The sequence below is a fragment of the Musa acuminata genome, chromosome BXJ2-2, assembly GCF_036884655.1.
Source record: "Musa acuminata AAA Group cultivar baxijiao chromosome BXJ2-2, Cavendish_Baxijiao_AAA, whole genome shotgun sequence".
In the NCBI taxonomy this organism is placed as follows: Eukaryota; Viridiplantae; Streptophyta; class Magnoliopsida; order Zingiberales; family Musaceae; genus Musa; species Musa acuminata.
This window is the reverse complement of record NC_088339.1, coordinates 22408338-22422398: the sequence shown is the minus strand read 5'-3', so window position 1 is coordinate 22422398 and position 14061 is coordinate 22408338. Positions and strand designations below refer to the sequence as shown.

At 39.4% G+C, this 14061-nt stretch overlaps 3 protein-coding genes across 3 annotated transcripts; all 3 read left to right on the top strand.

Moving 5' to 3' along the window:
* The first annotated feature begins 421 nt into the window (after positions 1-421).
* LOC103973774 (uncharacterized) lies at positions 422-7467 on the top strand. Its single transcript, XM_009388427.3, has 10 exons — positions 422-757; positions 1321-1555; positions 1935-2021; positions 2149-2318; positions 3712-3842; positions 3931-4096; positions 4206-4797; positions 5963-6075; positions 6588-6831; positions 6953-7467. The coding sequence occupies exons 1-10, from the start codon at positions 618-620 to the stop codon at positions 7178-7180; spliced, it is 2106 nt and encodes a 701-aa protein (XP_009386702.2). The 5' UTR covers positions 422-617; the 3' UTR covers positions 7181-7467.
* A 916-nt stretch (positions 7468-8383) lies between these two features.
* LOC135604942 (NDR1/HIN1-like protein 6) lies at positions 8384-9766 on the top strand. The gene is made up of 2 exons (XM_065094592.1): positions 8384-8436; positions 8895-9766. The coding sequence occupies exon 2, from the start codon at positions 8923-8925 to the stop codon at positions 9643-9645; it is 723 nt and encodes a 240-aa protein (XP_064950664.1). The 5' UTR covers positions 8384-8436; positions 8895-8922; the 3' UTR covers positions 9646-9766.
* A 2524-nt stretch (positions 9767-12290) lies between these two features.
* LOC135604941 (GEM-like protein 4) lies at positions 12291-13776 on the top strand. Its single transcript, XM_065094591.1, has 4 exons — positions 12291-12502; positions 12583-12660; positions 12765-13039; positions 13122-13776. Exons 1-4 carry the CDS (start codon positions 12352-12354, stop codon positions 13311-13313), a joined length of 696 nt encoding a protein of 231 aa, XP_064950663.1. The 5' UTR covers positions 12291-12351; the 3' UTR covers positions 13314-13776.
* The last annotated feature ends 285 nt before the right edge of the window (positions 13777-14061 follow it).

Sequence of the window (14061 nt, the reverse complement as noted above, 5' to 3'; positions counted from 1 at the left end):
TGCATCACTCATATCCAATTAAGTTTATGTGGCCTGTATACCTATTATATGGCATAATAAAAAATAATATTATTTTGTGACGCTTCATACTTACTGAATTACAAGTGTTTGAAGGTAATCATTAGTAAGCAGCAAGTGCTTATCGACTATTCAATAATTTATTTCCCTAAAAAGTCATTTATTAGAAAGGTCTATGACACAAACCGACCCAACGAAATTGGGGGCAATTGAGAAAGTGGAAAAAACAGCGTTTGAGTTAAATTAAAATACTTAAATAAATAATTAATTAATTTTATATCTTGTTGTTATTTAATTATTAAATAATAATAATAATAATAATAATAATAATAATAATAATAATAATAATAATAATAATAATAATAATTCCGATGGCTCGTCGAGCATCTGCGCGATCCGCGAAGTTGTCGCTTGTTCGGAGGTGCAGATGGTGGTAGTGGCGGGGATTCCTCCTGCTCGCTCGCTCCTTCCATCGTTACAGGAGGGGAGAGAGATAAAAAAGAAACCGCCTTTCGTGGAGGAAGCAACGGTCGCTGCAGCAACTCACATCCGGAGGCCGGAGAAGAATCGCCGGGGAATGAACGAGACGACCGTGCGAAATGGGGATTCTTGAACTCGTTCTTCTCGGCGGCGGCGACAAGAAAGAAGAGGAGGCGGAGATGGAGGGCGACCTCGCCGCTTCTAGTCCCATCCCCAACCTCTCCTCCGTCGCCAGTTTGGTCATCCGTCGGTGCTCCAGGTTGAGCTCTCGCCTTTCTTTTCTTCTTCTCGATCATCTCTTGCCATTCTGTATCCCTCCTTTTGTTTGGGGGAAAATGTATTCACTTCAGCGACCATCTTGATGCAATTTTATCGAGTCGCAGCTGATCTTTATAATGGGCTTCCCTTGACCAATGTAGTAGATATATTGGTCTATGTAGGGCAGGGGGGGTGTATTTTGGGAACAAAACTTCTACAGGGAGGGTAAAAAGTTTTGCCTTTGGATCCCTTGAGATGCAATGATGCAATTTTGTTGAGTTGCTGTTGGTCTTTGTTGAAGGCTTCCCTTGACCAATGTAGATATTGGATCGGTTCCGAGCTGTTTCCGTAGCGGGAAGAAGATTGTGCAGGGTAGTGAGGTGTATTTTGGTAACAAAACTTTTACAGGGAGGGCAGAAATTTTGGCTTAGCTATGAGTTGTTTCATGTTGTACAAAGAGCCTGCTCTGTTGTTGTTCATAGTTGGTCACCACGTTAAGGTAGTGATATTTTTTGTGGCTTGTGGAAAAGAAAAAGTGATAATTGATGGGCATTCGCGTTTCAGGATTCTTCTCCTGTCAGTGGAGCAGCTGCAGCAGTCTTTTGAAGATGAGCTACCTGATCATTCGAATCAACCAACGTCTTATGCTAGGAACCTAGTGGAGTACTGTGCTCACAAGGCTCTTCGTGTGGAAACTCAGCGGCCAGATCATCTGGCTGATAAGGGTTTTTCCCTGTTAACTTTTGACATGATGCTTGCATGGGAAGCACCTGATACGGAGACTGAATTCCTACTCGATGTGAGACACTTATCCACTTTTACAGCAGCGTATTTGCAAAACCCTCTCAAATTTATGACATGGCTTTCTGGTACTATATTGTACTTTGATTTTTCAAGTACAAGTCACTTAGCAACACTATCACAGTAACCTTCTACTGGATCACTCTTACGAATATAGTTACAAAAAAAAAAGTAAAAGAATTAAGTATTTATGCATATAAGTAGAAAAGGAGAAAAAACTCTTTATGCATCTAATCTTTACTTTTCTTCTGTCATTTCCTTTGTTTTTATCACTTAATGTTCGGTATATTGATCCTGATTGTTCCTTTGTCGGTATCTGGTGGTTGAGATCTCCAACTTTCTGCAGTATTTAATTGTCATTTTGATAATTGTAATAGGAAAATGGTTTCTCTAACTGTCCAGAAGTTGATAATGATGACGAGGGGTCATTATTTTATGCAAGTGTGACGAGATTGGCTAGTCAGGTTTGTCATTTTTCTTTAAATCATCCTCTTTTTTTTCTAATAACTTTGACTATCATGTCAAATCATTTTTCATATTCTGCTTTTGACATGAATTTAAATCGGTCTTTATTTTTGTCTCCTGCATCAGATTGATGGCAAGAAGACTGTTGGACTGGAAGCTTTTGCCCGAATAGTTTCTGCTTGTGCTTTAGTAGCAGATCCAATCACTGTGCACAATCTCTTTGATGCACTTACTAGCTCTTCAGGTGGCCGACTCCACTTTCTGATATATGACAAGTACCTCAAAAGACTCTACAAGTACGCCATCTGATATCTTTTTATTTTTTATTTCTCCTGAGAATTTTGTTGATTGCTTGTTTGTCAGAGGAACTTCAATAGGAGTTCTTTCTTCATGATTCAGTAATTAAGCTGACTAACATGAGTTATAACTCATCAATTCTAGCTACTGTTTCATAATCATAATTTTGCTGTCTTACTTGCTGACTGTTCACATGTCTACAATCTGAATGTTGCATTAGTTATCTGATAGACCATTTCACACATAAACATGCACACATATTCATACTTGTAGACAAACACATGATTGAGAGAAAGCAAGCATCTTGACAATGAGGGAACGATTAAGCCATGGAGTCTTGGATTTCTATAGCTCTGTTCCAAGATGCTACGACTGCGAAAACTGTGGCAATATGAGTAATAGGTTCGCTACTATCGCTGGTTATGACAGACATAGACTACTGTAAACATAAAAAGGGGGAGAAAATTACCAGGAGTATATATATGCTTCATTGTGGATAGCATAATAAAACAAGGAAATGTGATGAGAGTTGATACTGGGTCACGGTGATACTGCAACTATTTTGCATGTTGATTCTGGGTCACCATACAAGGAAATGTTCAAGTTGTTGTTATTTTCTTTTACATTTGCGATCAGTTAGGAATATTTGACTCCGATTAAAAGGGCAGATTCTTATCATGAAGCGAGCATAATATAACCATTGTCACTGTCAATGAATCTAGTAATACAGTTCTGATGGTATAAAACCATTCTAAATGATATTTTTCCAAACGTGAGTTGTAGGTGTACTGGTTAGACAAGATGAATCAACTATGGTCTTTATGTGATGACAGGTGGAGGTAGGGTAAGACATAAGAAACCTTTATATTATTTGACCCTTGATAGAACTAAATGAATGGAAAATATCCAAGTAGTTGACCCCAAATGTATTATAATGATTAATTTTGATCAATTCCTAACCATCTTAGTAAACAATGCCACATGTTATTTTTTGATGAGGCATTATAGGAAAAGGGTTTGACTACTAAGAATAGCCATGTCATGATATTTTGTTACATGATCATTTTCTAGGTCAATAAAAATTTATGTAAGTTTTTGGTTTGTGCTACTAAATGTTTTATGGATTATACTGAAGTTATGAATTATCATGATCAAATTCCATTTCGGAGTATAGATTTTGATGGCATTTTCTTGTAATTAATCTTTTTTAAGATGATAAGGTTGCTATTATCCACTGGTTTAGCAAGCATTGTAACGTTTGTAATCTGGATTTACGACTTTTGATCACGGACTGCTGCATTGGAAACAGATAAATTTTCCAGAATATATTTGACTATGATGCCATATCTTTTGGCTTGATGACATTACACTTACGGAATGTGTATATTATAGGGTTCTGAAATCAATGAAGCATATATATGGACGACCACAGAGTTTCAATTTTTGCCTTGCTGATGGAGAAATTATCTTAGAAGTTGATGCTAAATCTATTCTGCAGCACACCAGAATATCCACAAGGCCTGGTTAAGCATCTTTCTCCCGGTAATCTGTTTTTCTGCAGGTTAAATGTTTATCAGCATAGAAGCTTCAGAAGGATGTTTTTAATGGCAGGAAGGCTGACACTCACCAGCCATGCCCTATATTTTGAAGCATCAGGCATTGGTACATCCAAATATGACTTGTCCAAGGACTTGAAGCAGGTGGTAAATTGTGAGTTAACTGGGCCATGGGGTGCTCGCTTCTTTGATAACGCCATTATATGCAAGTCGGATTCTGTGTAAGTGAACAAGTGCCAAATTTAATTATGGCCTCATCTAATTGGAACAGAGGATAGCTTCTTGATAACTGATAGATCTTGGTTTGCTATATGATTCATTTGTTTGCAGAGTCGAGCCCATTGTCTTTGAGTTTAGTGGTCATTCCCACAGAGACTACTGGTTTGCAATCATTCAGGAAGTCCTGCGTGCCAATAAATTCATAAGGAAGTACAAACTAAAAAGGTTTCAAAGGGCAGAATCTCTTTCCAAGGCAGCTCTAGGTATCTTTAGATCTCGTGCTGTGAAAGAAGCTTTTCATGGCATGCCCTCACATTTTAAGAGCATACTTCCTTTTAACTTGGCTGAAAAGCTTCCAAAAGGTGACAAGATTTTGGAAGCTCTATATAATCACTTGGAGCTCATGCGGATCAGATTTCAAAACCATGATGGCCTTGTCACTGCATCTTATGAAAAGCAATTAACAGGTCCTTTATCAGATTCATTATATACACTTACAAGAATGGGCTTTTTGTTACTAAAGAAGGAAGATAATCCTGAAGAAAATGGTGTTTTGGTTGGTAATATCCATGTTGGTGAGACAAGTCCACTACAATTGGCCATTAGAGAATCAGTTCGTTACTCCGGCAGAGTTGAAGAAGCACGTGCAACATTATATCAGGTCAAAGTGGAGGATATAGATACAAATTTAGCTGCTATTAAGGTATGCTGCTATATAATACAGAGTTTTCTCTGTTTTATCTCATTTTAGTTGTTGGAAAATTTACTCAGACAAAAGCTCCTGTTTATTTTCTTCCCACTAAATTTTCTCATATAGGTCTTAGAAAGAGTGTATTTGCTTCTGCACTCCAAATATGTAGGTCTTAAGAGAATGCTTCAGGTGAGTTAAACTTTAGTAGTAATTTGGCCTTCGACTTAAAAATTCTACAATGAAGCTATTTGGAACCTTGCAAGTGACCATAGAGACAAAACATCCTGTATATGGACCATATTTAGACTCTTGACTGTTAACATGCAAGTATCATTTTTTTTACTGCTTGGGCGTTTAATTTTTCATGGTGAAAAACAATTTATTACTCATTACAAAATGTTTTCTTTTTTTCCTTCAAGACTACTCTGTGGCTTTCGTGGAACTTCTTGCATCAGCTTTCCACTTTGGCTACCTTAGTTATATCAGGCTTCTTTTTTTTTTTTTGCTATTTAATCTTGGTATCTAGTGGCCATTTATCCTTCAGCAGATCTCTCATGGTACATACAAATGTTCTTCAACCTCTCGTTATAAAAGATATTACTAGACACTTTCAAGTTAGTTTGTTGAGACGTGACAGCAGAAGAAAATTATTAAAATGCCTATTTAATTGCCGGAGCATGTGTGTCGTTGATATTCTTTTCTCGGAGTATAAACTGCTCCAACCTTTTTGGACTCTCTCAGTGAATGCTCAACGATTTAGGGTCTTAGATCTGCAACATTTCATCATATCAGAAGACAAAATTGATGGTAGCACCCTTGGTTCAATTTATTCCAAAAATGAATTTTTAGAATATTTTGTGCCTTGGAAGGAAATCCACTTCTGCAAAACTAACAGGTTGGGACTAGTGGTAGGTGTCGTTTCTGGAGAATACATCTCTCTTTTCTCTTGTGAAAAATGTTAAATTATGACCCTGAGAGTTACTGTCTGCCATGGTCAATTTTACTTTAGTGGGGTCATCACTTATATCCGTCTGTGTTTGTCTTTCTGAAATTTGTACTAGATATACTGACAAAGCTGGAAATCTTATGGCCTTCAATTTAAAGTGTCGTAGTCACTTATATCATATGGATATGGTTGTAACAAGTTAAAGTTGTGTATGATCTTCTTCTGTTGCAGGATCTACTTTTTCCTTTATTTGAAATTGGCAAACTACTCCATCTTTTAGCTGCATGGGAAGATCCTTTTAAATCAAGAGTCTTTTTGTTTTTGATTCTGTATATCCTTTACAGGTATTGCTTCATTCCTGAAAAAACTTACTGTATCTTCATGTAGACACAATTGAAGAATTCAACTCCTGTAGATATTATATGATAAATTCCATGCATTTTCCTACATTAGGATTTCACTGAGGACAGGAAAAAATTGTGGAGAAAAATAGTTATCCTGTTACTATAAAATATTATACTTAATCAGTAATGAAGCATTGACTAGGTTTATGTGGATCATATATTTACCTTGGTAATTAATATCTAGAAATGTGAATTTTGGGTAGTTGTTTTTCTTTCTGATTTCTTGGTTTTATATCCACCCTTGCTGCACTTGGTACTGGTACCCCCTGCCGTCTTGTTAAATCTCATAATTGTTCTTGGCTTTAAGTTGAAACAAGTATATTTCAACTTCATTCAGTTCATTAAATATGTTGCATCAATGTATTTCTATAATTGCAGTCCCAAACAGCATTACTTTCTGTTTTCTTATACTTGTGTTTCCTTAACTGGCGCTTCTGGATCTATAATGTCAGGGGTTGGGTCAGGTACATCTTGCCATGCTTTTTCTTATCTGCTGCTGTTTACATGTTCTGGCATAAGCACCATAGTGGTGGAAAACCAATTCAAGTATTCCAAGTTACACCTCCTCCTAATCGGAACCCTGTTGAGCTGTTATTGATGTTACAAGAAGGTGTTTCTCAGCTTCAAACAAATGTTCGGACAGGAACCATTTCCCTTCTCAAGCTAAGAGCTCTTCTTTTAGCAGCATTTCCAAAGGTTTGTCTTTCAAATAATTTTCACTTTCAACTCATTTTACCTGCTATTGGATGTATTTATTTATAAAATAGACGACAGATAAAATTACTTTGGCCTTTTAACTTGAAGAATTTGCATTCAGACAACCCAGAAAGTTGCTATTGCCATGGTCATTGTGGCAGTAGGATTCACCCTGGTGCCTTTCGGCCACATCCTCACTCTGGTGCTTCTGGAGGTATACACAAGAAAGATGCCAGTGAGGAGAGAGAGCAGTGAGAAGTTGGTGAGGAGGATCAAGGAGTGGTGGAATCGAGTTCCTGCTGCCCCTATCCAAATGGCAAGACCTGAAGAGCACAATAGTTCAAGATGATGCCATAAACCATTACAATTTTGGTGATCACTTGCAAATGCTTTCTTTGCTATAGTACCCAAGTCTTGTCCATTCTTTGGTCTTTGCACTTTTTCCGAATGGCAAATCCTACCTTCAATAAAGAGCTAAGAGAATGCTGCCGATGCCACTGCATGAGGGCTTTAAATAATTAAATCAATGCTAACTTGGATGAATGGTACTGACACACCTTCTTTGAGTGCAGAATTCATGAAATTAAGAGCTATATATTAGAATCGATGCTGATTCTAATATACCTAAAAGGTTAAGCCTAAGATGTTAAGCTTATTAAGTTATGATTCAAACCTAATATATATATATACACAAAAGTTTATCCTTGTCAAGTTGTAGATCAAATACAATACATGTAATGATAAAACTTTTGGCTTGTTAAGTTGTTATTCTTTTTCCTAAAATTTATCTTTATTCATGTATGACTCAAACTATGATTTGGGTTTATCTTTAAACCTTGGCTTGGATATCTGTCAAACTCAATATATGTTGTGGACCAATTCCAATTAGAATCAATACCAATTTAACTAAGAAACTAGAATCAATTTTTATCAAATATAGGAATCATCTTAACCTTCTTTTCAATCTTCATCTCACATATAAATAAATATTCTTCGAACAATAAAACCTATTTTTGACAGAATTTTTCATTTGCACCATAGTTTCCCCCACATCATAAAATTTTCACCGCATCACACCAATCAAAATCAAACAAGAGTTATCATCAGCTTTATACAGACAGACACTTCAATATCAGTGCCAGGTGACATTATCATGGAAGCTACCCTATTCTATTCCGCCCACAACACCCAGTCAAGTAGCAAAAGAAGCTTGCCAAGGAAAGAACAGAACAGGAAAGAAGCTGGCTTTGTTCCTATAATCTTACTCCAAACCTGAAAGAGTAGTCCATCACGCTCACCAAATGTAAAGTTCCCATAATCAATGAGATATTTTTCCCTTTCCCAAAATTCGAAACTAGGGTTTGCTCTTATTCGATCTAATTTATTTCCTACTCAGTGACTCAAATTTTGGGTAGACATGATTGGTGAGATATTAGATTGATTAGTGAATAATTAAATCCGAAACAAATTTTATTTATTACCTTTTTGAGAGTTCTCCTTCACCTCCTATTTAAAGGCCACAAACAATTCTTTTCGGTTCCTCATCGAGTGTCGTCTATCTACCGGAGAACAACGAGGAGAGATCATCTTATTGAAGATAAAGAGGTAGGCCACTTTACCTTCTTTCGTTTTATTTTCTTTTCAGTTATTGTAATTTCTGAAAATTTCAATATATAAATTTTATTGTCCACTTAATTTTGTTTAGACATTAATCCATTGAATTTCATAAAATTATGCTATTATTGATGATTCCATAGATTAATTTAATTTAATTATTATGAATGACATGACGATATATTTCCTCTTTGTAGACATGAAAATATTTTTAATTTACATAAGATTATATAGAAATAATTTCTTTAAATATTTAAAGATAATAATATTATGTAATATTGACTCTCTTCAGATCTCGCGGACTTATTTTATTGCTATGAATGTTGTATGTGGAAAGATGTTTGTGACCAAAGTCTCTAAATAATCTACTAACCTCAATCAATTTTGTTACCCAAAGTCTAACGTTGAATGCGCGTCGAGTCTCGTCTCATCGGTAAACTGTTGTACAGTGGTAGCCAAACACTTTAAGGCTGAGACATGGCGGAGCAACTTAGATTCCATGCGGTGGACATGCAAATTTCTCCCTCCAGCTTCACAGTATCGGAGAAGAGCGGCGCGTCGGTGTCGCCGTCGACTCCTGGAGGTACCGCCCGTCTGAGGCCGCCGAAGAGGAGGAGCCGCTGCAGTAGCTGTCTGTGCCGGACTCTTCTCGCAGTCATCATCCTCATCGTGCTGATCGCCGCCGCCGCCGGTGTCGTGTACGTCGTGTTCCGCCTCAGGTTGCCCAAGTACTCGGTGGACCACCTCAGGGTCTCCAGATTCAGTGTCAACGACGACGATATAACCGTCGGTGCCGTGTTCGACGTGGCGGTGACGGCAACGAACCCGAACAGGAAGATCGGGATATACTACGAGGAGGGGAGTGAACTGAGCTTGTGGTACGCCGACGAGAGGCTCTGCACCGGGAGCTTTCCGGTGTTCTACCAGGGCCACAGGAACACGACGGTGCTGCATGTTTTCCTCACCGGAGGAACACAAGTAGGGAGCGAGTTGCTCGCGGAACTGCAGCAGCAGCAACTGGCAGGGGTATTACCATTAACCTTCCGAGGCGACGTGCCGGTGAGGGTGAAGCTTGACAAGCTGACGCTGTGGAAGGTGACGTTCAACGTGAGATGCAGTGTGGTGGTGGATAGTTTGACTACCACCGACGACATCAGCGTTCGATCCAGCAGCTGCAGATTTAGGTTGAAGCTATGGTAATGTTTCCGAGTTATACTCTCTCTTTTTTGCTCATCATATAAAATAAACAGCTTCATGCTTGAAGCTCTCATTACGTATTTGAAACTTTTTACGAGATCTATATAGCATATTATTTTGATTATTTAACTGTAAGAAGCTTGTTTCTGGCGTCTGTCTGCCTACTTCTGGTTGAGATGATCAAGAAATCATATCACAGAACTCCAAACATCCTGGATATATAAAGGATTTTTGGCATGATCATGCTTGTTGATGTAAAAGCTGAAATCAGTAGATCGGGTTTAACGATGCACTTGAAAGTTGGAGCTTTGATCTGTGGATCGGAATCAAGCAGAGTTCATCGGCGTTGCAGATTCAAGGTCATATGGCGATGATCGTCGATTGTATAGATGATCTTGATCTTATTCTGCTGTGGCTTTACGATTCATCAAGTTCTCGAGCCTGTTGTGTCTGTTCTTCTTTCTGATGCTAAAATATCGTAACATTTACCATCAAAGTTCCGATTGAAGCCCATGACAGATCAACATCCTTAAAAAGAATGACATGACTGTTCATGATGCATCAAGGAAAACACCTTTCGTCAAATCTCAATTCAACTACCAGCAAGGATCGATGGCATCGTCTGGTCCATGCACGCATGGCGAGCGGACGTCCGCTGGTCAAGCAGTATCATACCACTCTTGTGAATCAATAGCTCACCAGGCTTTTCAGTCATACTATCCGTTCCCCATGGTTGGATTCACTTGTTCTTGTGCTTCTCCAGTCGCCTGCCAGTCTTCGAGGGCATGCAGGAGAGATCTAGGGCGCATCTGAGCCGCGCATCGGGTCCTCGCACGGATCTAAACGAGGGAAAGGAACATCAATTTCACGTGCAGATGTCAGAACTTGCATGGATCTGAACTCAGTAAACGCGACGTAACATCATGGAGATTATGGCTTCTCTGGGATGAGTGCATGGATCTAAACGTGATGTATTCCACCAACTACCTGCTTGGATGTTGCCTTCTTGCGATAAAAGGATTTCCGGTCATAAGACGATCTTTGAGGGACATATTGGATGTCGCAACATTCCACATAGATCTTGGTATTCTTTTCCTGGTGATGAAAACACATATGGGATGAAAAACAACTATTTTGTGAGTGAAGTCTCATTTTTATGGATGCGAGAAAATTATAATCGAGTCAAACTTCCTTGTTCTTCGATTTTCTTGAACCCTCTCCGGAGAAAATATTAAGAGATTGATTACTACCTTGTCGTCAGGTTCTTCCGAACACTGTACTCGTCCAGAAGTGCAAGCTTGCAGTGCTGTAATCAATAAAACCAATTTCATCGACAGTACTGTTGTTAGTGTTGATGGAAATACCTTTGTGGGTGAAGTCTTTTGCAACCTAAATGGGCCTCCTCACCAGAACCCTAAAGTCTGCAATTCCTATCGACGCATCTTCTACAGGTTGCAAGCCGCCCAAAGAAGTACTTCATTCGTCTCAAGTACAGGGGAAGCCCCTGGAGCAACCTCCTCAGCCATCATCAGGTGGCCCTCATGGTGTGTGTTGGTATATATGGTGGGTGGTACTCTCATTTTAGCAGTAGGTGCACCTCATGTGGCACACGGCAGGCGACCCCAGCGAACATGGCCACCAATTCTATCCCGGTGGAAAGATGGAAGGAAGGACCACTTTTCCTCGTGCAATCTCATCATCGGCTCATGGAAACCGATGGCTGCGGTTACATCCTTTTCCGATGATGTTGCAGTCTTAGAACTGGATGTCGTTTAACTGTTGCTTTGGGTCTAAACAGTAAGGGATTCATGGATTCATGTTGTTTTGCGTTTTCTCCTGCAGAAATAAGCAGTTACCTGCACATCTCAATGCTTCAGACTTGGGTCTTGAATGTGGCCCCAGCAGATCTTATCTACGCTGCGCATCTCCTAGTTCGAGAGAGACAAGCTCAAGTGGAAGACCTTTAAGATTGCCATCCACCTGCAAGTGGGAATGGCTGGGGAAAAAGCTGGTCTCACAGTCAAAAGTCAAGGCCGAATCTGGAGAAACATTTGGTGGGTCTCACAATGCATCTGATCTTTGCGTTTTTTTTGTCTCCATTGATGTGATCCCAATCACTTTCCTTCCATCGGAAGGTTGCCTCGATAGCTTTCCTTCTCATTCTCTTCGTGTACTGTTATATATTTCTCCCCGATCAAGCAAAGAAGCATGAACGTAGGCTATCACTGAAAAGCTTCTACGTAATAAGCTGCTGACTCACAACCGTGTCAGACATGCTGCATGATGTCGTGGAGCTTCACAGGATGATTTCAGATAGTTTTTGGGGAAAGAGATGAGAGTGGAGTTGCCTTGATTCGATCGAAGCACATGGCATGCCCCAGTATGATATGTTATCTCGGAACTTGCTCACTCGGTTAAGGCAGCAAAAGAAGGCTTTGGGGGGCTTTCTTTTACTTTTCTTTATAGTTTCTGGTGGCTGATGATGAACTGTCGATCGACTTTTCCTTTTCTTTTCTGGATTCACGAGGATGCCTTTGTGGCTGATGATTCCATGCTGATTCTGCTTCACGCATTGTGCAGTATGGTTGGGGTGACAGTATCAGCGGTTTCTTCGCCTTATAAAAGGCCTCCACACCGGTCTCTTGGAGCATAGACTCTCCCCGACCTTTCTCCCGGAGAGTGGAAGCGGTAGCTGTGCCTCGGTTCAACATGAAGAACACAAGCCGTGCTCAAGCTGTAGGCGTTCCTGTCCAGTCGATCAGATATGCAGCCGAAATGTGTGGAAAGTCTGCAGTCGTCTCGGAGCTCAAGAGACTGTGCCTTCAACCCACCTCGTACGAGTCCTCCCAGTACAAACAAAGTAATACCATCTTTCTCATGTGAAGTTACTTGTTATTCTCGATGACTTTTAGGAGCTCATAGAATCGTTTTGGAATGCAGAAGCGGATGCACCCGTTGATTGGATGAGAAAGTTCAGCAAAAAAGCGGACGGATATCTGAAAGGCATCAAAGATCATGGTAAGCTCACGGCATAATAAGCTTACAGCTTCCCTCCATGGCAAATATTGTTGCCAAACATTAGCAACTAAGCAAGAAGCCTTGTGATTTTTTTGGAACTGCAGTGAGTTTAGGGCCCAAAATCTCAGAGACTGTGAAGGGAAAATTGAGCTTGGGTGCAAAGATCCTTCGAGCTGGAGGTGTCGAAAGAGTTTTCAGAAAAAATTTCTCAGTCGAAAGAGGAGAAAAGCTGCTGCAGGCATTCCAGTGCTATCTGTCAACCACAGCTGGTCCCATAGCGGGGCTGCTCTTCATTTCAACTCACAAGATCGCCTTCCGCAGTGATAGATCGATCAGAGTTACTTCTCCCAGAGGAAATTTGGTCAGAGTTCCTTACAAGGTACTTCTTCTTGGGAATCAAACTTGTTGATCAGTGTGTAGAATGTTTCTGACACCTAACTGAGTTCAATCGCTTCCCACAGGTTTTGATCCCAGTAGGAAGGGTGAGAAGAGCCAGCCTGTGTGAGAACTCACAGAAGCCTAACCAAAAGTACATCCAGATAGTGACTGTGGATGAGTTTGAGTTCTGGTTCATGGGATTTCTCAGCTATCAGAGATCTTTGAACTACTTGAGAAGAGTGATATCAAAATCACAAGTAGGAGTTTTGCAGTGAATCCATTCATCAGAGTTGGAGACTGCTTTCTACTGTTTTTTGTACATTTCAAGTGGAGAAAATGTCACAACTTCTTGTTGTAGTTGGTACTGAAACTGCTCTCAATTTCTCAGAAGAAGTCAGGATCAATGTGGTTCTTGAAATAGAATCCTTCATCATGCAATTCTTCCCCAACTCGTCCATGCTGACGACGACTTGGAGCAATGACACTTTCCTAGCACTCCTGCATTGATTGAACGAGTCTGAAGAACTCAGACAATCTTCAAAACTCATCCATTCCTTAGCCTTCTCCATGGCATGCATAAAAGCAAAAGAAATTAGACATAATGCTAACAGAACTTCTCACCTTTTAATTTATTCTGGATTTATACTGGAAGATAGATGTGTTATTGGAGCAGTGACGTAGAAATTATGACATAATTAATAACAGCAAAAATTTTTCAACTGCATAAGTAAATCTTACCGAGAAAAATCCTTCCTCCCATGTATAAATAGGAAGCACCATATCTTCACGTTAATTTGATAAGTCCCACATAATCCCACATCAGGAAAATTAAGTTTGGTATCTCATGTTTAAACTATAAATAAGTCAGATACACTATAAGAAAACCTAATTGTTTGTTTTAGGCTTTTTTTTATTTAGAAATTTCATATTTTATGACCTAGGAACATCTTTCTAAGGCATTTGTAATAGTCCCATCTTTCTAAGGCATTTGTAATAGTCCCTCTTTTATAGTAGTGATTTGCT

Bases quoted from the DNA above. Each gene is read 5' to 3' on its own strand.
- LOC103973774 (XM_009388427.3), top strand. From the start codon at position 618: ATGGGGATTCTTGAACTCGTTCTTCTCGGCGGCGGCGACAAGAAAGAA. The intron at 2,319-3,711 runs GTACGCCATCTG...TGTATATTATAG, and splicing joins TACCTCAAAAGACTCTACAA to GGTTCTGAAATCAATGAAGC. The intron at 3,843-3,930 runs GTTAAGCATCTT...TTTTAATGGCAG, and splicing joins CAGAATATCCACAAGGCCTG to GAAGGCTGACACTCACCAGC.
- LOC135604942 (XM_065094592.1), top strand. From the start codon at position 8,923: ATGGCGGAGCAACTTAGATTCCATGCGGTGGACATGCAAATTTCTCCC.
- LOC135604941 (XM_065094591.1), top strand. From the start codon at position 12,352: ATGAAGAACACAAGCCGTGCTCAAGCTGTAGGCGTTCCTGTCCAGTCG. The intron at 12,503-12,582 runs GTAATACCATCT...TTTGGAATGCAG, and splicing joins GTCCTCCCAGTACAAACAAA to AAGCGGATGCACCCGTTGAT. The intron at 13,040-13,121 runs GTACTTCTTCTT...CGCTTCCCACAG, and splicing joins TGGTCAGAGTTCCTTACAAG to GTTTTGATCCCAGTAGGAAG.